This window comes from Trichosurus vulpecula, chromosome 7 (genome assembly GCF_011100635.1).
Source record: "Trichosurus vulpecula isolate mTriVul1 chromosome 7, mTriVul1.pri, whole genome shotgun sequence".
NCBI classification, from domain to species: Eukaryota; Metazoa; Chordata; class Mammalia; order Diprotodontia; family Phalangeridae; genus Trichosurus; species Trichosurus vulpecula.
In genome coordinates this window covers 239,895,843-239,921,784 of record NC_050579.1, presented here as the reverse complement: position 1 = coordinate 239,921,784, position 25,942 = coordinate 239,895,843, and the positions used below count along the sequence as shown (strand labels likewise).

At 40.3% G+C, this 25,942-nt stretch overlaps 1 protein-coding gene across 1 annotated transcript in view; it reads left to right on the top strand.

Moving 5' to 3' along the window:
- The window catches only part of CDC5L (cell division cycle 5 like), a 56,194-nt gene that overhangs the window by 13,421 nt on the left and 16,831 nt on the right, over positions 1-25,942 (top strand). Inside the window, exons 4-13 of the mRNA XM_036767790.1 lie at positions 169-296; positions 752-851; positions 2,205-2,423; positions 5,562-5,706; positions 7,476-7,664; positions 9,922-10,070; positions 15,653-15,815; positions 22,445-22,609; positions 23,370-23,450; positions 24,651-24,896. Coding sequence (XP_036623685.1) covers positions 169-296; positions 752-851; positions 2,205-2,423; positions 5,562-5,706; positions 7,476-7,664; positions 9,922-10,070; positions 15,653-15,815; positions 22,445-22,609; positions 23,370-23,450; positions 24,651-24,896 — 1,585 coding nt within the window. The remainder of the gene's footprint in view (positions 1-168; positions 297-751; positions 852-2,204; positions 2,424-5,561; positions 5,707-7,475; positions 7,665-9,921; positions 10,071-15,652; positions 15,816-22,444; positions 22,610-23,369; positions 23,451-24,650; positions 24,897-25,942) is intronic.

Sequence of the window (25,942 nt, the reverse complement as noted above, 5' to 3'; positions counted from 1 at the left end):
TGCCAGCTTTTATTTAGTAAAAACAGTAAGAAACTAGTGAAGGGAGATGATTTTTTTTTCCTCTTAGGACTTTTAATTTTGGCTATTTCACAGATAGAAGCCTAAAGGTAGGGGACATGTACATTTATTAGAATTACAAGTATAAGTAACCTGATGCTCTCTCTCCAGGGACAAAGCTGCCCAAAGAGACAATGAAGAAGAGACAGCAGATGATCCACGAAAACTTAAACCTGGAGAGATTGATCCAAATCCAGAAACGAAACCAGCCAGACCTGATCCAATTGATATGGATGAGGGCAAGTGTTTTCTCATGAGGAAGTTGTTTTAACTTTAAATTGCTCAGACACTTCTTTATCTTTCCTCTTTGGGATTTCTTCTTAACTTTTGGAAACCTTTTGGCAGTTCTTTCTCTTTCTTCCTTAATACTTTCTCTCTCTTCAGTGGTTTCTAATTTTTTTTTGTTTCCTTTCACAAATTAACTGCTCTTTTAGCCAGTGGCTCTTTTATCTAATTGTCTTCAAATGAACTGTGCAAAGTACCTATGTAATTATTGTGGGGAAGAGGTTAAAATGGGGAGCCAGGACATCTGAATCTTGCTCCTAATTCTACTACAGAAAAAGTTTATTTAGAAAGGACTAAGCACATAGGAAGGTTCAGTAAATTTCAGGTCAAGAGGGAAGAATCATTTGTACTATATAGATTCATAGTATCTTCCTTTTTCTGAGGCGTTGAGGTTTTTTTTCCCCCACAGATGAACTTGAAATGCTGTCAGAAGCTAGAGCACGTCTGGCAAACACACAAGGAAAGAAGGCCAAGAGGAAAGCAAGAGAGAAACAGCTGGAAGAAGCAAGGTCCGGTTTTCTTCACTGAGAGTCATTTGCTAACCAAAACAGTCACAAGCCCAATGAAAGTATTGTGCTTCTTTTCACTATTTTGTGAATATTAAAGAATTGTTCATCTTTACTTACTGTTAGTTTCTAAGTCTCTAGACACTTTGAAAATGTCATTTTTTCCTATTAAATAAGCAATATAGTTGCAGAAATGGTGGATTTTAAAAGTCATAGCAGAAATAATGCTTTTTATTGCTCGGAATTTACTTTTTACTAGCTATTAATTTGATATTCTAATATTATTTCATAAACAGGATAATTTATAACTCATAGTTTTATGACTAGAAGATCGCTGATACCCTGTTTTGACATGACTGCTAATTAACTGATTAGTGTGAGGCACTATTGACATACCAGGAACTCTTCTGACTAAAGAGAAAGTCCTCTCTAAGTTTTAGATTCTTCCTTGAACTTTATGGAAATGCCCTTCCTTTTTAATTCTAGAAGGAAAATGTGCTCTTAATTTTTTTTTTGTTAGAGACCAGGTGAGTGTTTGAGGTTATATCCTAGTAAGTTTTCTCTTTTTCTCCCATTTTCACTGCTTTCTTTTCTTAGTGGGTTTCTTTTGCTTAGTTGTTTAGTCACTTATGACAAAGTATTTAGTTGTTATACAGGTTTGCCCATGCTTGCTCCTGGGGCCAAGATGATTGAATAATCTTCCAGACTTACATAGCTGTCCTTAATGGTCCTAGGTTTAAGAGAGTGGAAATCTTCCTGTCCTGGTTACTACAGCTGCTATAATTGGTTTTCTGGTTTTTAATTGCTACTTTCCACATAGTTTCGGTATGTACTGTATCAGGGTCTAGTTTGCAGTCTATTTCTAGTCCCATGATTCAGTTTTATCAGGGTAGTTTATGTGCCCAGACCTGGAAAGGCTGCCTGATTTTTTTGTCACACTGTTGGGATAGTGGCAGGATCAGGAAGATATATTTTCTGCTCCGGCCCACTCCATCTCTTTCTTCACCTTTGTATTTGGGGATAGGTAATATGAGTGAGGTATGATCAAAGAACTAGTCTCTCCATCTGTGTCTCTGTCTCTGACTCCAGCTTCACAAATCCTTGTAGCTGTGCATTTAGAATCTGTCAGGCGAACCTGAGAATCCCTTATCATGACTGAGATTAGTGTTTCAAAATTGACATTTTAAAGATTCTTAAATGTTTTTTGAAGAATGGGCAAAATAGCTCCACGAAAATAATATTTCTCCATAAGTTAGACTGCCCGATGTAAATGTAAGCAGTAAGCTGGCTACTTTACCTTATAAAGCAACAGATCACTTTTCTTTTTCTAATTTTAATCATTTTCTCATTCCTCAGGCGCCTTGCTGCCCTCCAGAAGAGAAGAGAACTTCGAGCAGCTGGCATAGAAATTCAGAAGAAAAGGAAAAAGAAGAGAGGAGTAGATTATAATGCAGAAATTCCATTTGAAAAAAAGCCTGCTCCAGGTTTTTATGACACATCTGAAGAAAATTATCAGGCACTTGATGCTGACTTTAAGAAGTTACGACAACAAGATCTTGATGGGGAGTTAAGATCGTGAGTAGCCTTTCTAATTTTTTTTGGAAATTTTCATTTTATAAAATGCATCATCACAAAAGACAGTCAGATATAAGGAGTAAAGCCTTATATAAAACCCTTAACCATTTAACAGAGTAGAACAAAATGAATTAAGCAACAAACAAGAAAGTGTTCTTTCTGTGTCCTTTCCAAGTTTAATTGTTCATGTTTAAAAGCATATGTAACATTCTGTATCCATAATTACATATCTCTACATTTTTTAAAAAAATTTTTATCTTTTGTTATCATATTACCTTCATTTACAAATATATCTCTTCGCCCCCTCCCCTATATCCAGCCAGTCATTCTTTGTAACAAAGAATAAAAGAAAGGAATACAGAAGCAGTTCAACTAATTAACTAATTATTAATTAATAATAATTAGCTAATTAACACATCACCTGACCCCAGCTGCATAGGCAGTATTCTATACCCCTTTTCTCTCACCTCTGCAAAGAAGAGAGGGACATACATTCACTTCTCTGCCTTGGTCACTTTTACTAAGTCTTCCCATTCTTCTCTGAATTCCTCACAGTCATAATTTCTTATGGGTGCAACAGTATTCCTTTGTATTCATGTACCACAGTTTGTTTAACCATTCCCTATGGTTACCCACTTTATTTCTATTATTTTTAGCAAAGAAATGCTATTCTTCATATGTTGGTCTTTCATTGGGATCTCTGTGTTGAGGGCACGGGCATTTTATTCACCTTATTTCTGTCTTCCAAATTGTTATCTAGGATGTCTGTACCAGTTTATAGCTATACCGATAGTACGTCAGTGTGCCTCTTTCTATTGCCCTTCTGGCACCATTTTAATCTTTTGTCATCTTTTGTCTGTTTGCTAGGTGTGAGGTGAAATCTCACAGTTGTTTTAATGTGTGTTTCAGTCAGGAAGTTAGGCAGCAGGCACTTAGTGTGTTCCAAGTGTTGGTGATACAAAGAAAGGCAAAAATATGTTCCTGACCTCAAGGGGTTTTCTAATGGGAGAAATAATATGCAGATAGCTATGTATATCCAATATACATGCAGGTGTGATGCTAATCAGTGACTAAAGATCTTTCCCATGCATTTAACAGGCCCCAGGTGGGGCTAGTTGGGGAAAGCGTGATTGGAGGTTTGTTTGTAGGCAGGCCTACACCCTTTGCTTGCCAGGTGTTAAGCCCCTGACCTACACCCTGAATCTTGCCTCACTGATACAGCAGGGTAAATGGAAGATAATCTTAGAGGGTAGTCATTAGTAGTGAGGGGAATCTCACTGACATAGGTCTCTTGCAGAAAGTGGGATTTGAGCTGAGTGTTGAAGCCAGGGAAGTCAGGAGGCAGTTACTAGGAAGGAAAACATTCTATGCGTGGGGGACAGCCAGTGAAAAGGCTCACATTTTGGGGCAGCTAGGTGGCGCAGTGAGTAGAGCACTGGACCTCGAGTTGGATCATAGACTAGGTTGAGGAGAGTAAAGTGTTAAAAAGACTGGGAATGTAGAAAGTTGCCAGGTTGTTAATGGTTTTAAATGTCACATTGAGCATTTTCTATTTAATCGTGGAGTTTAGGGATGACCTAGTCAGATCTGTGCTTTAGGATGATCACTTAGGCAGTTGAATAGAGGATTGATTGAAGGGGGAGAGGCTCGAGTCAGGAAGACCAACCAGAAGGTTCATCTAAATTAGTCTAAATTCTCATTATTAGTAATTTGAATCAGTCTTTGATAGGGTTGTTAATAATTTTAAGTTCTTCTGAGAACTATTTGTTCATATCCTACTACTTATCAATTGGGGGAATGTCCCTTTTTCTTTTATATTTGTGATATACAGAAATACATGTATGTATATGTGTATCTATACTGTTAACTATATATCTTGGGTGTTAGACCTTCCTCAGAGATACCTGATGCAAAATTTTTTTTTCTTTTCAAGTTTTTTTAGACAGTTTTATTATATCTTAGCTGTTCTGATTTTGTTTCTGCAAAAGCATTTCAATTTCATGTAATTGGGAGTTGTCTCTTGTATCTTTTGTGATCTCCTATATCACTAGCTGGGGCAGCTAGGTGGTGCAGTGGATAGAGTGCTGGGTCTGAAGTCAGGAAGACTCATCTTCCTGAGTTCAAATCTGGCCTCAGACACTTGCTAGCTGTGTGACCTTGGGTAAGTCACTTCACCCTGTTTGCCTCAGTTTCCTCATCTGTAAAATGAGCTGGAAAAGGAAATGGAAACCACTCCAGTATCTTTGCCAAGAAAACCCCAAATGGGGCCAAAAAGAGCCAGACCCAATTGAGATGACTGAGCAACAACAGCATATCCTTAGCCTCCTGATGTTTTTGTTTTTTTAAGTATCTCTTAGTTCTAGCTTGAATTCTTCCTCTGCCCTTTTCTTTTCCCCAAGTACTATTTTTATTTGGTCTTGTGAGGTTCTTGACAGCATTAATTCTTGCTAAAATGATATATTTAAAGAAATTATCAAGAGAGACAGTATTGTATAATGTCTCAAAAGCTGGCCTTGGAGTCAAGAAGACCTAGGTTCCAGTCCTACCTCTGACATTTGTTGTCCCTATGACTCTGGGAAAGTCACTTATCTAAGTCCATATGTTGCAGAATAGTTGTTGAAATGCATTGGTAAATGGAGTTTTCTCAGGAATTGCCTTTACCAATTAAATCATAACTCAACTCTCCTCTCTCCTAAAAAAAATTCACTTGATAGTATATTATGGGAATAGTCTTGTCTTGTGGCATTTTAGCTTTTTCAGTTCCTTTGTGCTATTAAATTTTTTTTTTCGTAGCAAAATTGTTTTGTTTTGCTCATTTTCTGTTTTGGTTGATTTTTGTTTTCTAAAATAAGTATAGAAGACTATTCTTTCTGGATTAGACTGAGCTCCTTGAAAGCAGGGACTGTTTTTGCCTTTGTATCTCCAACTCTTAGCACAGTGCCTGACGAGTAGTAGGTGCTTAAGAAATGCTTGTTGACTTCATTTGGCTAGGTGTTTGAGAACAATCCATTTTGGGATGGAAAAGTTGTTTCTGACTTTTTTGACTTTTGGCAGCCAACCTTTTTGATATCATTCAGTTGGGAAATTATGTAACTCCTTTTCCCCTCTTTTTTTTCTCTCTGCTGTACTTCATCACAGTGAAAAGGAAAGTAGAGATAGGAAGAAAGACAAACAACATTTGAAAAGAAAAAAGGAGTCTGATTTGCCATCGGCTATTCTTCAAACCAGTGGAGTGTCAGAATTTACTAAAAAGAGAAGCAAATTGGTACTTCCTGCACCTCAGGTAAATTGAAAAATGATTTTTTTTGTTATGTTAACCATTTCATGTATGTAGCCTTTATGATAGATATCCAAAGTGGGAGCTTCCTGAATTCTACCTATTTTTCTTTACTTATTGGTTGTCTTATTAAATTTGGAGGCTCCTGGAGAAGAATAGTGAAACTTCCTGTGATATACTACGCAATCTTGTGGTGTCTGATGAGCTCTAGAAATGTATTTACTAGTTTCTAGCTAAGATCTCTAGAAAGATTAGGATCTGTTCTGGTTTCAGGTGCTTCCACACAGTGGACCTGGGAGATACACAGAACCTGGCTGATGCTGTCAGTGCCTTAGAACATGGTTTGAATCCTTGGAAACGTTTTGCCTTTCTTTTGCCTTCTGAGCAGGAAACTGAATATGTGCTTTTATTTTGTTGGGGTGTGGGCTTCCTGGCTCTGTTGATTTCTCCCATATTCTTCCTGCCTCTAGTTGAGGTATTTCATCTGAGGGATTGGTTGGTTAGAAACACAGCATAGCACCAAGGAAAATCTTGTTTTGTTCAAAGTAACAATCCCCATACAGCCATCTTCCGGCCCCAAAAAATTCCTTCTCTGCATAGTCAGTTTAGAATGAGGCAGAGGGGCTCGGAGCTTTTCAGCCTAATTGTGATTGGTGAAGCTAGACTGAATGGAACAAAAGAAGCCTGAATACTTCATGGTAGTCTGGAATGGTAGAAAGAGAACCAAAGTACTATTAATTTGTCAATGCAGGATTTTAAAAAAAAAAATCCTGAGAGTCAAGTAGAAAAAAAATATACACAAGACCAGGGCATACTGAGGTCTTTTTGAGCTGGCTACAGGAACATGAATTAGCTTTGGCATATATTAGTGTGGTACATAGGAAAGAGTGCTGTCCTTGGCATCAGAGGAGATGGGTTTGAATACGGATGTTACTACTTAATATCTAGACAATGTGGGGCAATTCATTTTACCTTTCCTGGACCTCAGTTCTTCTTGTACCAAATGACCTCTAAGGCTCCATCCACTCTAACTCTATGATCCTGCGTTCCTTCTTAAAGTATTAGTAGTGTTATTCATTATAATGAGGCTTTATCTGTAGTTCTTTTCTTGGAATTCATTAGAATTTTAGTTTTGATGAAATGACTTTGTAATTGCTGTTAATGAAAAATAGATCTCTATTTCTGAAGATTCTTTAACCCAGTTTGCCCTTGTCTTGGGTATATATTTTTACTTGATTCTCAGGATTCTAAAACAGTCCTGTATTGGCAAATTAATGATACTTTGGTTCTGTTTCTATCATTTCAGACTACCTTGTAATACGCAGACTAATTATAAAGACCCTTGGGTTTTAATACTGTCTTTACCAATAGTTTGGGCGATTGGCCAAGTCGTCTTATTTTTCTCAGTCTTAGTTTCCCCATCTATGAAATGAAAGAATTGGTGGATTAGATAACTTTAAAACTTTATGTATGAGTCGAAGTGTATTAGTGTAGTAAGCATTTTTAGGGTGTTATCACTTAAAAACTTTTAGAGCTGAACTTAAAAAAACTTATTATAAGTTTAGAAACATCCATAAAATTCAAATAAATAAAAATCTGCCTGAACCCATAAATTCCTGATTATTTACAATTTTTTAGAAAGGTGTAATGATAAAATAATAACAGAATATCCTGTTTGCTTCCATCTTCCCTTTTAGAACTAATCCTTGTTAATTTCAAGCTGTATCAGTTTTGAGATTAGAATATTACTTAGATTGTTGATTACTTCCTTTCAGATTTCCGATGCAGAACTTCAGGAAGTTGTAAAAGTAGGCCAAGCAAGTGAAATTGCACGTCAGACAGCAGAGGAATCTGGCATAATGAATTCTGCTTCCAGTACTCTTTTGTCTGAGTATAATGTCACCAACAACAGTATTGCTCTGAGGACACCTAAAACTCCAGCTGCCCAAGATCGAATTCTGCAGGTGAGTACATTTACCCTATACTGCGCAGTGTAATAATACAAGATACATAGTTTTATATCATGAAATAGAGCATGATACTTTAGTGATTTAAAAAAATAAATCTATCATTCAAGGCAGGTTGCTTGTGGTTTGGTTTTTGAGATCACAGTTTAGTAGGCATTTGCCTCTTTAATTCAAGCTAAGAATTAGAAGATTACTTATTTCAAGATTAATTTTAATTAAAATACCAATTTTAATTAAAATATCAATTTTAATTAATTTAAAAAGATTATTTTAATTTCAACTTCACTTTCTAAAAGAAAAACACCTCTTTGCCATTCCTTTAATCTATTTTAAAGTATGTGAACTACAGCCTTTATTTAGTTGTGACTTTTGAATGATTACACTTACTTTAATACTTTAAAAATATCCAGACTAACAGATTTTATACACTACTTTTGGCAGATCAATGGTAGAATTTGTGGCTTTGCTGAGGAGGGGCAGTAGAGTGTTAGGAATAGGGTCCAGGAGTCAGGAGCCCTGGATTCAAATCTCTGGCCACTTTTTTTTTTAAGCAGGGTGACTTCTACGAAGTTACTTTGCCATTTTGAATCTTGGAAGAATCTGTAAAGTTGGGGATAAAATTTCTTTTAGTTATTGTGATGAAATGGTATGTGTACATTTTGAGGATATCACTGATAAAAACATGAGAAGAAAAAGGTCATTGTTTCATAGATGATACTTTATAGGCAGATCATAGCTTTAGTCATATAGTTGAATAAGAAGTATAGAGAATACAAGATGCTCTTGTTTTAAAAAAATTATTAGTGTTACAAATAAGCATCTAACTGAGAGCGAGACTTAGTAGAACAGAGTCCATCCTTAGAGGCCCTCCTGCAGCCAATTGGCTCACATATATATGCTTTGATCGTGTTCCTCTTTGCAGATGATTTTGTGCTGATTTCATTGAACTCTGAATACTACAATGGAATTCATGGCCTTTCTAAAAGAGATTGTTTTAATGATCAACATAGGAAAAACTCAAGTGGAGTAAGAATGTATATTGCCTGCATTATGGTAACGGCCAATGGGCAGCCTGTTGGATTTTGGTTATTTTTATAAAATGAAAAGGTCAATGATCAGTCTAGGGATTCTCAAGTTTGCAAACCTTATAGACTCTTGAGCTTCCCTTAAAACTCAGTCATAGTACTGCTTCCTAAAGGAATCCCATTTCAGTCCCCTTGTTTGCTACTGCTCAGACATTACTTTGTACATTTTTTGTATTTAATTTTCTGTGTATATGTTGTTTCCCTTATGGAAAGCAAACTTAAATGCAGGCACAGTTTCATTTTTGTTTCTGTATCTGTAGACAGCAAATGCTTATTAATTTGAATTGAATTGATTAAGCAATTTACACATTGCAATTGAAATCTGCCATGGTTATCTATAAAGTAAGGATGGTAGAAAATTATCAGCATTTGTTAAATGTCTACTATGTGCCAGTCACTGATAAGTACAGAGATACAAAGGGAGAAATGATATAATTCTTGTTTTCAAGGAGCTGGCGTCCCATTGGGGAAATATGTCCAAAGTATACAAAGAATCTATACAAAGTAAGTAGAAAGTTATTTTGGGAGAGAGGGAACTAATCGCTGGAAGATTCAGGAATGGCTTCATGTCTAAAGTAGTCTTGAAGGAAACAAGGGATTCTGAGAGGTAGAGGTGATCAGGAAGTGCCTTCCAGAAAGGAGGAACAGCCAGCAGAAAGGCTTCTGGATTGGAGGTGGGTATTGAGGAACAGCAAGGAGACCACTTTGACTGGGCTGTAGTAAGTATATCACCTGTTTGACAGTGGTCAAAAAAGAGTGGTAAAATAAACTAAGCCAGAATGAAGAATAAAATGTGGATCTTCTGATTTTTCAAATTCATGAGGACACTTGAATTCTTATTACATCTTTACAAAGTGGACTGGCAACTAGTAAAGGCTTGTGGTTATTATAGGTTAGGACACAAAGGCATGACTTGAAAGATAAAATGTCTTTGCAAAATTTCTGGTGTGGTATGTAGCATATTAAAAGAAGATACTTAAATACTAAACATTGTCACATCCTAGGATTCTTAATTTCTCTTTGTTTTAGGTAAGAAGATTTTGATGGAATTGTTCATTTTAGTAACAATGTTAACATGGTGGTCTGCATCACATAAATATCTCTTCTAAAGGGTCTTCATATTGCCTAAAATGTCTGAAACATGCTTATTTAAACTTCTTGTTAAATAGGAAGCACAGAACTTGATGGCTCTTACCAACGTGGACACCCCTCTAAAAGGTGGTCTTAATACACCATTACATGAGAGTGACTTCTCTGGTGTGACTCCTCAACGACAGATCATCCAGACGCCAAACACAGTCTTGTCTACCCCATTCAGGTACAGTATTCACATCACAGGGCAAGTTTGTAATGGGAAAAAACCCCTGAATCCTGAGGATTAGACAGTTTGTTTTATTGAGATAGGCACAGAATGATATAAAGTGTTTTATCCTATTCTTATAGCTGCTTTTTTTTTTCTAAAGTGGAAGTGTTATTTGGTGAATTATCAAAAAAAAGCTTCCACTTCTCTGGTGCATTACAGGGGATAAAGTACTTCCCTTACAACAGCTGGGAGGTGGGTAGTGCAAGCGTCATTTCTCCCATTTTACAAATGGGAAATTATGAAGTGCAGAGGGGTAAGTGACTTGTCCAGGATCATGCAGGTACTTTTTAGAGGAGGCAGCACTTTTTTTTTTTCTCAGCCAAAGAAAAACAAAGTTTATTAAAAATTCTCTATAATGAGCAGACTGTTAGGGAGCCTGAGCATTTGTAACACTGATGATTGAATCCGAGCGCCTTCGTGGAGGCAGGATGAGACTTACGTAGAGAAGGATTGTGGGAGGGATGTAGGGCTGGTCAAGGAGTCTGAGGTGACTAGAGGAGGACTTTAGGGAGGGTCTAAGGAGGATCTTGATGGGAACCAAGAGAGGGGGATTTTGATGGGATCAAGGCTGGGAAACAGCTGGAAAATGGAGGCCTAGGCTAGGTAGAGATTTGGGCCTAGCGATAAGGAAAAGCTTGTGGCCCCAGGCGAAGGCCAGATCAAGTGGGAAGATTCAAGGAGAGTTCAAGGGGGTTCCCAGAGACTGTACACCATCATTTCCCCCACAAACAAATGGGACTCAAATTCCTCTGGGGCAAGGGGCAAAGGTCTCGGCTTCTGAAACTGCTTCCTGCCGGCAAGGGGTCTACACTGTCTACAGCTGTCCCTGCCTTGATGGGTCCTGTTCAGGGGGTACACAGTCTGAGCAGTCATCTGGAAATTGATGGCTTGGAGTCTGGAGGAGACAAACCTGGCAGGGAGGTTAAGCAAACAAGGACCAAACAGGTAGTATAGGAGTATAGAGAAAGAACAATTTCCCAGGGGTCAGGGATTTGGCTTCTGTGGTGTGGTGGAGGATGACTATTATGCACCTAGCTCTCCTAACCTCTTGTTCTGCATACCACACTGCTTTGGGGTTCAGGAGTGTGTGGCACACCTGAAGAATTAGGTCAGGGTTATCTAAGAGCAAGGCTTGATACTTGGTGAGCCTGTGATTAACCTGCCACTGGTGTCCCTCTGCTTCCAGGATGCTCTGAACTCTGTGAGGAGTCAGAACTTCTAAGAGCTGGTCAACTAGGTTTAGAAGTTTCCTCAATTAGAGTGACTGTAGCAGCCATGGAGTCTAATTGTTTTGAAAAATAGGCAGCTGGCTTGGGGTCAGGTCCTAAGGACTGGATCAGGCCTCCCAAAGCCTGTACTCTCCTTTCATCGTCCCAAAAGCTTTAGCCTGGTTGGGGGCCCCACTCCAGAGTGAGTGAGTCAGGGACTTGAGTAGCAATTAATGGTTGCAATCCTTCCCAGGCCTTGGGCTTAATTGGATATTGAAGGGGATGGGGAACACTTGATCTCAGGTGAACTATGGCTGGAGTGGCAGAAATGGCTCACCCAGGAATTCCCTGAAACCAAACAATTGGCTCAGCTGTCTCTCACATCTTTGGGGAAACATGGGGAGGTCTGGTGAACAGAGGGAAAAGGGAGATGGGAGGTTTAACTAGAGAAAATTGGCTTCCCAGTTTCACCATCAGGTCCCTTCCCAACAAGGGGGCAGGGCCAGAGGAGAGTATAAGAAAGGAGTGTTCAAACAACAGATCCTCAAGTAGGCCGGGGAGGGGTAACGTCTGGAGACATCCCTTAATTTCCCCTTCAATGCCCATGACCTGACAGGTCAAGGGGCATGTAGGGCCAGAGTAATTGATTAAAACAGAGAACGTAGCCACGATAAAGTGGGTAACCTTACCTTCAGCCTCAATTTCTGCCCAGGGCTCGGCAAGAGAGGTGGACAAAGTGGGAGCACTGCCAAACCCCAGGCTCCCCTGTCCTTCCGAGTCTTGAGAAGACGCTATCAGACAGCTCTACTGCTTTTCCGACCTCAGGCATAATCCTTCCTCTAATGTCCCTCCTGCCCACATGTTGGGCTTGGTCCTGGAGGCATGGGTCCTGGGGGCTTCCTGGGGGGGGGGTGGAAGGGAGGCACCTTAGAGGGGCACTCCTTGGACCAGTGACTCTCCTTGTGGCATCTAAAGCAGGTTTCCCCAGTGCCCAAGTAGCCAGGCTTCCTCCAAGCGGGCGCTTTGGAGGGGTACTCCTTTGGTCTTTTCCTGGCCATGGCAGCAGCCCAGAATTGAGCATATTCTGTCTCTAGCTCTTTCCTTGCATTCTCTTTCCTCTGCTGCAACTGGGTCTCTGTTGTTAAAGACTCCAAAGGCCATCTCTAGTAATTGGGCCTGAGGTGTTTGGGGTCCCATTGCCAATTTCTGCAGTATCCTCCTGATATCTAGAGCGGACTTATTAATAAAATGCATGCTAAGGATTGCCATCCCTTCAATAGAGTCAGGATCTAAATTTGTATACTTCTTAATAGCTTCTACTAGCCAGTCTTGGAAAAGGGCAGGGTTTTCCTTTTCTCCCTGAGTAATTTCCCTAATTTTTTAAAAATTTATTTGCTTTTGAAATGCTGTTCTTAGGCCTTCTAACAGGCAAATTACCATATGGTCTCTCTTTCTCCTATCCTCATTTTTTTGATGATCCCATCCTGGGTCACTAGTGGGAACCAGCAGCTGTTCCTGGGGGGATTTTGTGGGGTCATTACTAGCCTAACGATCCCCAAATTTTTGGGCTTGTTCTCAGATTCTCCTTGTCTCCTCAGTGGTACAATAGGTGGAGAAGAGGATATGTAGGTCACCCCAAGAAAGCTCGAATTGTAGGGGCAGATCCCTAAAACCTTCAGTAAACTTAATGGGGTCTTCCAAGTATCTCCCCAGTTTCTCTTGAACTTGGATGAGATCTGAAATGAAGACTGGAACATGCATTCTTATTGTTCCACTAGGTGAGACAGGTACTTCCCTTAAGGGGAAAAGCCTTGAAGGTGCTGTAGGGACAGGGGCTTGGGGAGGGAGATAGGAAGTCCCGCTTCTTGTGAGGGAGGGGCTGGGAAGTGCCTGCTGCTCTGTATTGGACTGCAAAGCCAGGGTATCTGGCTGGCAAGGGAAAAGGTCAGCTGGCACCTGAGGAGGGGAAAGGGTCAGAGGTGAAGATAACCCAGAAACTGCCATGGGGGTGAGTCCCAAGGCTGGCATTGCCTTGGAGGTAGGGCCCATGGTGGTAGATACTACAGAGCCTGCAGTAGGGGCAGTCCCCAAGGCCAGAACCTGAGTAGGGGTCTCTCAGGGGAAGGGGCTGTAGAGGGAGGCACCTCAACAAGACCCTTGGCTGGGACCTGAGCAGGGTGTGCCAAGGGGGGAGGGGCTATGGGAGGAGGTGCAGGGTAGGAGATGTGGGTGGTGAAGGAGGCAGGAAAAGAGGGGAGTTAGGCTAGAGGAAAAGGGAAGGGAAACCAGGGAAAAGAGGGGGTGGCCAAGGATGGGGGGGCATGGGAAGGAAAGGTGCTTGGGGAATGTTGGGGAGCAGGAGGAGGGGCTGGGGCTGAAGCCCTGGGGGCCATAAGAAGGGGGTCATCCAAAATATCCTGTTGACCCCCATTGCCCTTTTGTGGGGAGACTCTAGCTATGAGCATCTTACAATCTTTCCTGAGAATGGGTTCTGAGAGAGCTCGATGAAGGCCATTATGTAGGAAATTTCTATCCATTTTCCTTCTTGGTGACAGTACAACTCTTAACTGTAAGAGAGAATTATGTTGTAAAGTCTCAAAAATGGGCCATGCTTTGTGGCCCTCTAGGTGATACTGAGGCCAAACAGTGTTGGAAAAGAACACCAGCTTTTTCTTTTTAAGTTCTTTAAAGAAACTAAAATTTTTTCCAATTTTGCAAAAGATAACCCAAAGGTGAATTTTGGGCAATTGAAAGGGATTGACCCATTGTAGGTTTTGGGGCTGGAAGTCCCTTCCTTCTTAAAGGAAGATTTGGGAGTAAGCATCGAAAAACAAAACAAGACCAAAAAAAAAATCACAAAAAGGTACCTGAAAATTGAGAGAATTGGGCATGTGCTTCTGGATAGGGTGTCTGTCCTTGTCCTCTGTGCTTCGGAAGGTGTGCCCAGGTCCATGGCCTTGAACATAACTCTTGGATCCAGGGGTCAGTCTGAGTATGAGACAGGCTCCTAGCTGTCTGACCTACTGTGACCTGAGGTCAGGCCCCAAAAGCTCCTCCAAAGTGCTTGAAGAGTGAGAAGGGGTTAAGAAGAGGGGGAGGCTTACGTATCTTCCAGTCTTGGCTGGAGAAGAACTTGAGATTAGCAGTTTTCCTGGTCTCAGGGAACCAAAAATGATGAAGTTAGAGAACTGTTTTTAGGGGTGCTTGGGACCCCAAAACACCAATGCACCGACTCCTGCCGAATGAACTCTATTCAGGCCTTCTCAGCCAAAGAAAAAGACAAAGTTCACTAAAGATTCGTCATATTGGGTAGACTGTTAGGGAGCCTGAGCATTTGTGACGCTAATGCCAGCGGGCCAGATTAATCTGAGCTGAGGCAACACTTTTCTCAGAACATGGGAGGAAAAATTCAGTGAAAGGTTGTAGCGCTAAGTGTGTGTTGTTTTAAAAGGAATTTGAATTTGTGGTGCATTAGAATTGCTTTTGAGATTTAGTTTGCCCAGCTTAGGTATTTGCTGTACTACTGGTTACTTCACGTAAGGAATATATATCCATTTATTGCAGCTTAGTTAAGATGATCGATTTTGCAAGCACAGACAGCTGCATCCTTACAAGGTTAAGGATCAGACCTGTGATTTCGTTAATCAAGGAGCCCTTAGATGAGGAAACTCCTTCCACTAATTAAGACCAACATCTTTTCTATAATATATAGTCTTAGATTGTTGCTTAGAGCACTGAGAGTTTAAGTGATTCGGCCTGATCGTGCAGTCCATTGTTAGCAGAAGTGATACTTGAACTCAGTTCTTTGTAATGGCTCTAAGGCCTGCCCTCTATCAGCTGTTCTTTGTTGCCGCTTAGGTAACTGGCATCAGCCTTTTTTGAAAGGTTTTGGAAGAGTTGTTATTCCCCCTTTTCACATACAGATCTTTTGTCTCCCCAATTAAAGATTGTAAGGCAGCAAATAATATTCTTCAGTGAATAATATCCTCTTTTTCAGGGAATATAAGATTTTGCTGCCAGAGACTTATAACATGTTGCATTTTTTTGGGTAACAGTATAAATCTTCCTTCCTTTTTGTTTTAAAAACTTTCCTTAAGTTGTTAATTAAAATTTAAAGATGGAAACAGTAATTTTAATCATGTAACCTAGCTTTGTTGCTTTTATTTTCCTGTCGGTCTGCTTTCACAGTGAGAAAGGAAACTTGATTTTTGTACATACTGATTTTTCTCTCCTATCTCCTCTTTCCTGCGAAATAATATATGGGAAAAAACTTGGAAAGCACTACCACTGTGAGGCTGTGGCATTACTTGTGTTTTTTAATTTTGCCAGGACTCCTTCTCATGGAGCTGAAGGGTTGACTCCTCGAGGTGGGATGACTCCTAAACCAGTTGTCGGCACTACCCCAGGCAGAACCCCTCTAAGGGACAAACTCAACATAAATCCTGAAGAGGGATTGGCGGATTACAATGACCCCTCGTATGTGAAGCAGATGGTAAGAAACAAACAGATTCTGTTTTCATCTTTTTTATTTTCATCATCTTCTGTCTTTCACCTTCTTTCATCATTTGGTGCTTGTGAGTAGTAGGTTTTGGATAAATGTGTAAAACCAAACTTTTTTCTCTTTCTTAAATCTTAAACATATTTCACAGTCTACACTTAGAAACCAGAGAGGAAAAATGTTTTGAAGGAATTGGACCAGGAACATCCCTATCTTTTTTTTAAACTTCAGTAGTATAACAATTGTTTATAAATAACAATATATCCTCTTGATTTGGATTTCACTTTACCTTTTGTCTGTTATATTCTTGACTGCTGTGTCTTGTTTAAACTTGTTTTCTTGTCTTCTTATTTGTTATAGTGCATAGTTGGCTTTTTTCTTGGTTTCTGCATTTAATAATTTGAAGAAGAGGCCCAATTGCGACATAATTTTATTTTAAAATTTATTTAACATATTTAGTTTTCAGCATTGATTTTCACAAGAGTTTGGATTACAAATTTTCTCCCCATTTCTACCCTCCTCCCTACTCCAAGATGGCGTATATTCTGGTTGCCCTGTTCCCCAGTCAGCGCTCCCCTCTGTCACCCCACTCCCCTCCCATCCCCTTTTCCCTTCCTTTCTTGTAGGGCAAGATAAATTTTTATGCCCCATTGCCTGTGTATGTTATTTTCTTGTTGCGTGCAAAAACATTTTTGTTTTTGAACATCTGTTTTTAAAACTTTGAGTTCCAAATTCTCTCCCCTCTTCCCTTCCCACCCACCCTCCCTAAGAAGTCAAGCAATTCAACATAGGCCACATGTGTATCATTATGTATAACCCTTCCACAATACTCATGTTGTGAAAGACTAACTATATTTTGCTCCTTCCCAACCCATCCCCCTTTATTGAATTTTCTCCCTTGACCCTGTCCCCTTTCGAAAGTGTTTGTTTTTGACTACCTCCACCCCCATCAGCCCTCCCCTCCATCATCCCCCCCATTTTTTTTTTATCTTCTTCCCTCTTCTTTCCTGTGGGGTAAGATTCCCAATTGGGTATGTATGGTATTCCCTCCTTAGGACAAATCTGATGAGAGCAATGTTCACTCATTCCCCCCTCATCCACCCTCTCCCCTCCTCCCACAGAACTGCTTCCTCTTGCCACCTTTATGGGAGATAATCCATCCCATTCTATCTCTCCTTATCTCCCTCTCTCAGTATGTTCCTCTCTCATCCCTTAATTTGATTTTATTTCTTTTAGATATCTTCCCTTCATCTTCAACTCACCCTGTGTCCGCTCTCTCCCTCTCTCTCTCTCTCTCTCTCTCTCTCTCTATATATATATATATATATACACATACATACACACATAGATATATACATACATACACATTCACCCATATATATACATAAACATATATATATGCATATTCCCTTCAACTGCCCTAATACTGAGGTCTCATGAATCATACACATCATCTTTCCATGTAGGAATGTCAACAAAACAGTTCAACTTTAGTAAGTCCCTTGCAATTTCTGTTTCTTGATTACCTTTTCATGCTTCTCTTGATTCTTGTGTTTGAAAGTCAAATTTTCTATTCAGTTCTGGTCTTTTCACTGAGAAAGCTTGAAAGTCCTCTATTTTATTGAAAATCCATATTTTGCCTTGGAACATGATACTCAGTTTTGCTGGGTAGGTGATTCTAGGTTTTAATCCTAGCTCCATTGACCTCCAGAATATCGTATTCCAAGCCCTTCGATCTCTTAATGTAGAGGCTGGGTTATTCTGATTGGGTTTCTACAATACTCAAATTGTTTCTTTCTGGCTGCTTGCAGTATTTTCTCCTTGATCTGGGAGCTCTGGAATTTGGCGACAATATTCCTAGGAGATTTCTTTTTGGGATCTATTTGAGGAGGCGATCGATGGATTCTTTCAATTTCTATTTTGCCCTGTGACTCTAGAATATCAGGGCAGTTCTCCTTGATAATTTCTTGAAAGATGATATCTAGGCTTTTTTTTTTGATCATGGCTTTCAGGTAGTCCAATAATTTTTAAATTCTCTCTCCTGGATCTATTTTCCAGGTCAGTGGTTTTTCCAATGAGATATTTCACATTATCTTCCATTTTTTCATTCCTTTGGTTCTGTTTTATAATATCTTGATTTCTCATAAAATCACTAGCTTCCACTTGCTCCAATCTAATTTTTAAAGTAGTATTTTCTTCAGTGGTCTTTTGGACCTCCTTTTCCATTTGGCTAATTCTGCCTTTCAAGGCATTCTTCTCCTCATTGGCTTTTTGGAGCTCTTTTGCCATTTGAGTTAGTCTGTTTTTTAAGGTGTTGTTTTCTTCAGTGTATTTTTTGGTATTTTTTTGGGTCTCCTTTAGCATGTCATTGACTTGTTTTTCATGGTTTTCTCGCATCCTTCTCATTTCTCTTCCCAATTTTTCCTCTACTTCTCTAACTTGCTTTTCCAACTCCTTTTTGAGCTCTTCCATGGCCTGGGACCAGTTCATGTTTTTCTTGGAGGCTGTTGGTGTAGGCTCTTGCACTTTGTTGACTTCTTTAGGCTGTATGTTTTGGTCTTCTTTGTCAGCAAAGAAAGAATGCAAAGTCTGAAACTGAATCTCGGTGCGTTTTCGCTGCCTGGCCATATTCCCAGCCAACTAACTTGACCTTTGAGTTTTTCAGTGGGGTATGACTGCTTGTAGACTAGAGAGTTCTATGTTCCACGTTTGGGGGGGAGGTGCCAGCTCTGCCACACCAGCACTGCTCCTTCCCCAACCCCCAACCCGGACTGGACTTAGATCTTCAGCAGGCCGTGCACTCCTGCTCTGATCCGCCACTTAATTCCTCCCACCAGGTGGGCCTGGAGCCGGAAGTAACAACAGCTGTAGCTGCCCCCGGGGCTGGAAGCTGAACCGAGAACTCCTTCTACTCCCCAGCTTTTCCCACTAACCTTCTCTGCAGTCTTTGGTGTTTGTGGGTTAAGGAGTCTGGTAACTGCCACAGCTCACTGATTCAGGGCGCTAGGGCCCCCTCCGCCCGGCTTCTGGTCTGGGTGGTCCACGTCGTTCATGCTGGGTTCTGCTCCACTCCGTTCCCAGCTCCCAGTTCCGTGTGGGATAGACCTCACCCAGAGACCATCCAGGCTGTCCTGGGCTGGAGCCCTGCTTCCCTCTGCTGTTTTGTGGGTTCTGCCGTTCTAGAATTGGTTCAGAGCCATTTTTTATAGGTTTTTGGAGGGACTCGGTACGGAGCTCACACTAGTTCCTGCTTACCAGCTGCCATCTTGGCTCCGCCCCCCCCGCGACATAATTTTAGCTCAAATGATGAGTTGTATTCTCTTAATGTTTACTGGTGAGATCTATGATATTTTTTGGTGACATGCTGTGCAGAAATTTTAAAAGCTGGAGGCTCTGTTTCTGGATGTAAAATGACACACACACACACACTCGCACTCTTCCTCTTCTTTTGCGCCCTTTGTTCCCTTATTGCTGACTTGGCCCTGCCATGCCTCAGCCTTGGATCACTCTCAATGTCTTCTGTCTTCATTCCTACCCATGTTCTGTTGAACAAAGCTGGAGAAAATGATGGAACCCAGCTGACTGGGTCACTACGGTTTAGGTTGTATGACTTCTACTGGGCATTCACTATGGCTAGGTAATCCTTTTATACCTCCCTAATTAACTTATTATACCATTCTTTTTCAAACCTTTTCATCCCTCCTCAGATCCCTCCCACTGTCTCAGCTGAGAACCTTGTCTTATATTTTATTTGAGGCCCCGCCAAGAGCTCCGTCTTCTCCCCTTGTCTCATTTCTCATCACTTACCTGCCTTCTGCCACTATCTTCTCAGTCACCCCTATCTCACAGGAAGAAGTGGCCCTTCTCCTTGCCAAGACAAACCCCTCTACATGCACAAGTGATTTCATTATATCCCATCTTCTCCAGCAGATTGCCCCCTCCGTTACCCCCCTCTCTCACGTATCTTCTAACTCTCCCTGTCTGCTGGCTGCTCTCCTACTGCCTACCAACATGCTCGGGTCTCTCATGTTCAAAAAACCCTCACTTGATCATCCATCTCCACTATCATACATACTTCCCCTACTTTTTGTGGTTAAATTTCTTGGGAAAGCCTTCACTTCCTTTCTTCTCACTGTCTTCGTAATGATCTGTAGTTTGGATTCTGATCTCATTGTTTAGCTGAAACTGTTTCCCAGTTCACCCAGGCAGGGCCGAGCATGGCAGAGCAGTGACTCAGGGGCTGGGCCAACCTGTTTGAGAAGACCGTCTACAATGAGTGCTTCTACTTCTTCTCTTCTCACTGTCTTCTTAACTGTCTGTAATCTGGCTTCCATTCTCATCATTCAGTTGAAACTGTTTTCTCCAAAGTTACTAATGATCTTTTAATTGTCGAATATAATTGTCTCTGTAGCTTTTGACATTGTTTGTCATTCTTTTCTTGATACTCTTTTTTCTCTAGATTTCTGTAACACTGCTCTCTTCTGCTTATCTTCCTACTTATCTGATCATTCCTTCTTGGTCTTCTTTGCTGGATCTTCAGTCAGGTCAGATGTGCTAACCATGGGTGTTCCACAGGCTGCTGCCCTGGGCCTCCTTCACCCTCTATCTTTCACTTGGAGATTTCATCAGTTCTTTTGGATCCAGTGGGCATTTCTATGTTGTTGAGTCTCAGATCTACTTATTCAGCCCTAACCTCTCTGCTGACCTCCAGTCTCACATCTCCTGCTGCGCCTTGGACACCTTGAACTGGATGTCCTGTAGACAAGTTGAACTCATAATGTCCAAAACTACTCTCATCTGTCCCTCCACAGCATCCCCTTTTCCCAAATTTCTGATTACTGTTGAAGGTACCGTTGTGCTCCCAGTTGCCAATGCTCACAGCCTAGGCGTCATCCTTGGCTCCTTATTCTCTTTCACCTCTCATATTCAGTCAATGGCTAAGGCCTGTTCACTTTCACCTTTGCAGCATCTCTCAAACATGACCCCCTTCTCTTCTTTCACTCTGCCACCGTCATGGTATAGGCCTTCATTACCTCACACCTGGACTGTTGCAGTAGCCTGCTAGTGGGTCTGCCTGCCTCAAGTTTCTCTCCTTCCCTTGTCCATCCACTCAGATGTCAGAGTGATCTTCTGAAAGTGCAGATTTGACCGTGTCACGTAACAAACTCCCAGGATCAAATATAAAATCCTCTGCTTGGCATTCAGAGCAATTCATAATCTGGGGTGCTTTCCCACTCCACCCCCTGCCCCCCTTATATCTTACTTCCTCCCCACCCATCCTCCAAACCCCTGCAGTGATCCCATGACACTGGCTAGAACCTTAACCTTCTACAGAAAGCCGTCCCCCGTAATTCTGGTGTCTTCATTCTGTTGATTATTTCCGGCTCATCTCGTATATAGCTTTTTGTACACAGTTGTGTACATGTTGTCTCCCCTTTTAGATTGTAAGTTTCTTGAGGGCAGGGGCTGTCTTTTGCCTTTCTATCCTCAGTGCTTAGAATAGTGCTTGGCATGTAATAGGTGATTAATAAGTGTTTGTTAACTCTCTCTCTCTCTCTCTCTCTCTCTCGCACACACACACACACACACACACACGCACGCACACACACGCACACACACACACACACGCACACACACACACACACACACACACGCACGCACACACACACGCACACACACACACACGCACACGCACACACAGTTCCCAACTCTGTCTCACTTGATTATTTCTTTGCTGGGCCCCCTCTACAGTCTATTAGAGCTTACTTGCATTTGCTTGTCAATCACTTCTGATACCCCAGAGTAAATTTCGAAATGTGGTAATATTAGTGCACTTATTAATTTACCCATAATCTTGATCACATTAATTTATCAAACTGTTTTTTCTTTTATGTCTACTTTGTTTTAAGTGCTAACTGCGAGGCTTTTTAATCCCCCATCCCTTAGCTATAGTTTTGTTGGATTCTTTTCATCTGAAAGACTTGAAGTATTTTCTTTTTTTAATATAATTCACTGGTGGGGGCAGCTAGGTGGCGCAGTCAGTAGAGCACTGGCCCTGGAATCAGGAGGACCTGAGTTCAAATGTGGCCTCAGACACTTGACACACCTACTAGCTGTGTGACCTTGGGCAAGTCACTTAACCCCAATTGCCCTGCCTTCCCCCATCCAAAAAAAATTTGTAATTCATTAGCTTTATCTTGTGAATAATCCAGTAATATCACATTTTCATTCAAAATTCAGTTATGTTTCACATTTTCCAGTAGCCCTCTGTAGCATGGTAGTACTATAGAGGATGTTGTTCCATGGTATTCTTTGTACTGTTTGCTGCCCCTGAACTGTGATTGTACCCCAAGGCTGGCCTGGACTCTAGCCTTTCCCGTCTCTTTCCCTCTCTCTTCTTTCTACAGTTTTACTTGGTTACCTCATCAGCTCCTATGGGTTCCATTATCATCTCTTACAGATGGTATCCAGGATGTTCTAACTAAGGACATCCTTAAGAGGCTGGAAATCCCTACTCATCAAGTGAACATTGAGTTAATAACTCTGTTTGGAGAAACTTACCCTGAATCTGATTATTTACTGATCCGTGTATGACTTCAAAAGACCTGATTTATTTTCAACAGGAGAGAGAATCTCGTGAGCATCTCCGTTTAGGGTTGATGGGCCTTCCTGCTCCAAAGAATGACTTTGAGATTGTTCTACCAGAAAATGCTGAGAAGGAGCTAGAAGACCGTGAGATTGATGAAACTTATGTAGAAGATGCTGCTGATGTAGATGCTCGAAAGCAGGTAACATTTTTGTAAGAAAATAAAGTTTTGTGACCCATGTTCCCCGGGTTAGAAGTCCCTTGGCCCTCATATTGGAAAACTGGTGTTTTCCTTAGGGAGTTTGGGAGTGAAAATAATAGAAAATCGTATCTTTAAATCTTTTCTTATCTCTATTGTATGGAATTTTGGATAGTTTAGTTTTATGATGAATGTCCCTGTCTACTTTGTTGTATATTCTCTCATTTTAGAAACTGAAATGAATCTTTATGAGTGGTACTTTGCTCACATTTTATCTCTTAAGGAATGGCATTTTGTTTGGGGTTGATGTTGGAGATGAGGCTTGATTCCTATGGCTTTTTTGTCTCAAGACAATGGTGGTTCAGTTTAAAGATTTTTTTTTGAGGTGAAAGAGAAGAGGGCAGTGGAAATTATCAAGTCTCTTTCCTAAAAGATTAGAATTTTTTGTTCAGGAAATGAAAGAATGTTTAATGGATGGGAGACTCAGTATAGCTTGGGCAATGTTCTAGGCAATGGAAGCACATCCTTAGTCTCAGAAATGTGGAACATATATGGAAATGTGGTTCGATATATCTTTGGCTTTATTGTCTCAAGAGGAAATGGCAGAGATTTCCTTACTTCAAACCTAGAATACTTCTATAGCTTTCGAGATTGGAAGCTAAGTAAGCATGTCTCTTAATAGGTGATTCTTTTCAATTTGCATTTATTAGGAAATGTTAGATTATTGTGTATTTGAATTAATGGGTATTTTTAAATGTTCTAGGCTATCCGAGATGCAGAACGTGTAAAGGAATTAAAACGAATGCACAAAGCTGTTCAGAAGGATCTTCCAAGACCTTCAGAGGTAAGAATTTGAAAACACCTGAATCGTTCTCTCTTCCTTACTTAAATTGTTTCTTTTGAGGGTACCACCATCTTTTGAGTCATTCAGGTTCTCAACCTTGATTCTATTCCTCTCCCTCCCATCTCCTATCTAGTCAGTCTCTAAGTTGTGATTCTATTTTTCCACTGTATTTTATGTCAGTCCCCTTCTCTCCTCTCATGCTATAACCACCTTAGATCAGGCCTTCATCACCTCTCCTGAACTATTGCAGGAGCCTCCTAATTAGTCTCCCTAAATCTAGTCTTCCTCCTTTCTAGTCCTTCCTCTTCACAACTACCAAATGTATATTCTTTAAGCACAGGCTGCTCCAATGGTTCCCTCTTGTCTCTGGGATCAAAACAGATTCCTCTTCACAATCTGACTCAAGCCTGCCTTTCCAGGCTTCTTGCATAGTGCCCTCCTTCATGTGCTTTATGTTTTAGCCAAATTGGCTTGGGTGCTGCTCCGTACTAAGCCTTCCAGTTCTCATCTCTTTGCCTTTGCACTGACTGATCCCCTCACCTGTGCTTTGTAGCATCCCTGCTTCTTTCAAAGCTCACTTCTGGTGTTACCTTTCACAGGATCACTACAGTTGCTACTCTGTGTCTTCCCCTGGAAATTACTCGATATTTAATTTGAGTATATTTTATCATAAATTTTCTTTATGCATGTTATTTTCCCCCAAGGGAATATAAGCTCTCAAAATTACTTGGTATTTATTTTGAATCTATTTTGTATTAAATATTCCATATAAATGTTGTTTCCTCCTAAGAGAGCATAAGCTCCTTGAGGGAAGGAAAATATTTCGTTTTATGTCTTTGAAATCCCAGTGCCTACACAGTTTGGTGGATAGTAAGTCCTTAATGCTTGTTGAATGAATTAATAAGTCTTTTAATGTAAATATCCATCCTTTTCACATGATTGATGCTTTTACCTGGCCCATATAATTTTATCTGCTTTCATATATACATTATTACATTTTTGTGTTATAGGTTTAAGAAATATTGACAGTACTTATCAACTTCGTCCTACATTTCAGTGCTGTTCAGAAGTTATACAAGTAAAGAAATGCTTTAAAATTTGAAAGAATTTGTTTCTTGAATTACACTACAGCAGTAGCAGCATTAATGTTCCTTGGTGTTTGACTTTGTTTAGTCAAGTCCTTTATTTTTAAAATTTTAGGTAAATGAAACTATCCTGAGACCCTTAAATGTGGAACCACCACTGACAGATCTACAGAAGAGTGAAGAACTAATTAAAAAAGAGATGATCACAATGCTTCACTATGATCTTCTGCATCATCCGTATGGAGAACAAGCTGGAAATAAAAAGGGGAAAACTCTAGGATTTGGAAGTAATAGTACTGAGCACATAACTTACCTGGAGCACAACCCCTATGAGAAATTCTCCAAAGATGAGCTGAAGAAGGTATGGTTTAACTGGAATGTTTTTATATCAGGGACATAAATTATACCCTGTGTCTCATGGATGAATTTTGATCATTTTCACACACTCACCAACAACTGAAAAATTCAGAACCTGTGTGTTCTTATAGGCATAAAGAGAAAGTTGTTTTATGATGTAGACTGCTAGTTCTTATCACGTTTAGGAGCTTTTTTTGGTCCAGTTGTTATTGTCCTCCCCCTTGTTAGAATAAACAAAGACTACACAACTGGGCTCATGAATTTCTTAAAACTATTTTTTAACTAGATACTTTTGGCCAAGGAGATGAGAAACCTTATGTTCTCACAAAATAAAAGACAATTTACTATCTTTGAGAGTAGCAGTTTTACCAGATAAAATAATGATTTTGTTGGCATGAATCACCATGATAGTAAGTTATGTTCTTAATTTTGGCTGCCATTGGTTACTGGGCTTTAATGGTGCTGCTGCTTGGCTTTCAATAAAATGTTCTTAATTCAGAGTGATGGGGAAGGTAAGCACATAGAGATACATTAGCACATTCCTCACTAATTCAGAGGTTTTGTAATTTTGCTTACTAAAATTTCTTCTCTGTATCCATTTTGAAGAGAGAGTAAAAAAATAACCACAGTCTTCCTTGTATAAATCTTTCCCGTTCCTTCCTTTCCCTCTCCCCCAACTCCCCAATCATATTTTTTCCCTTAGTTGCTTTTCCTGATTTGACATACTAGCCATTGTTAGGAGTGGCAACTTCTCAGAGTGTCCAAGAAAATCCAGTCAGTTTCACAGTTGGAGAAGGATGAAACTAGCTAGAAAGCATTTTCCCTAATGTTTGTTATTTACTGGTAGTTTACTCATTAATAGTGGTAGTTGCCTTTGGGAGTGCTCCCCAACTCTGTGGTGAAGCCATAGACCTTTTAGTTGGTACTGCATTTGTGCCTGAACTTTTTTTTCCCCTAGTCCCAAACTATTAAAGCTTTAGGTCCTATTTGTAACTTGGAAAGAAATTCTAAATTTTAAACACTTCCTTTCACTCACCCTGCAGATAATCT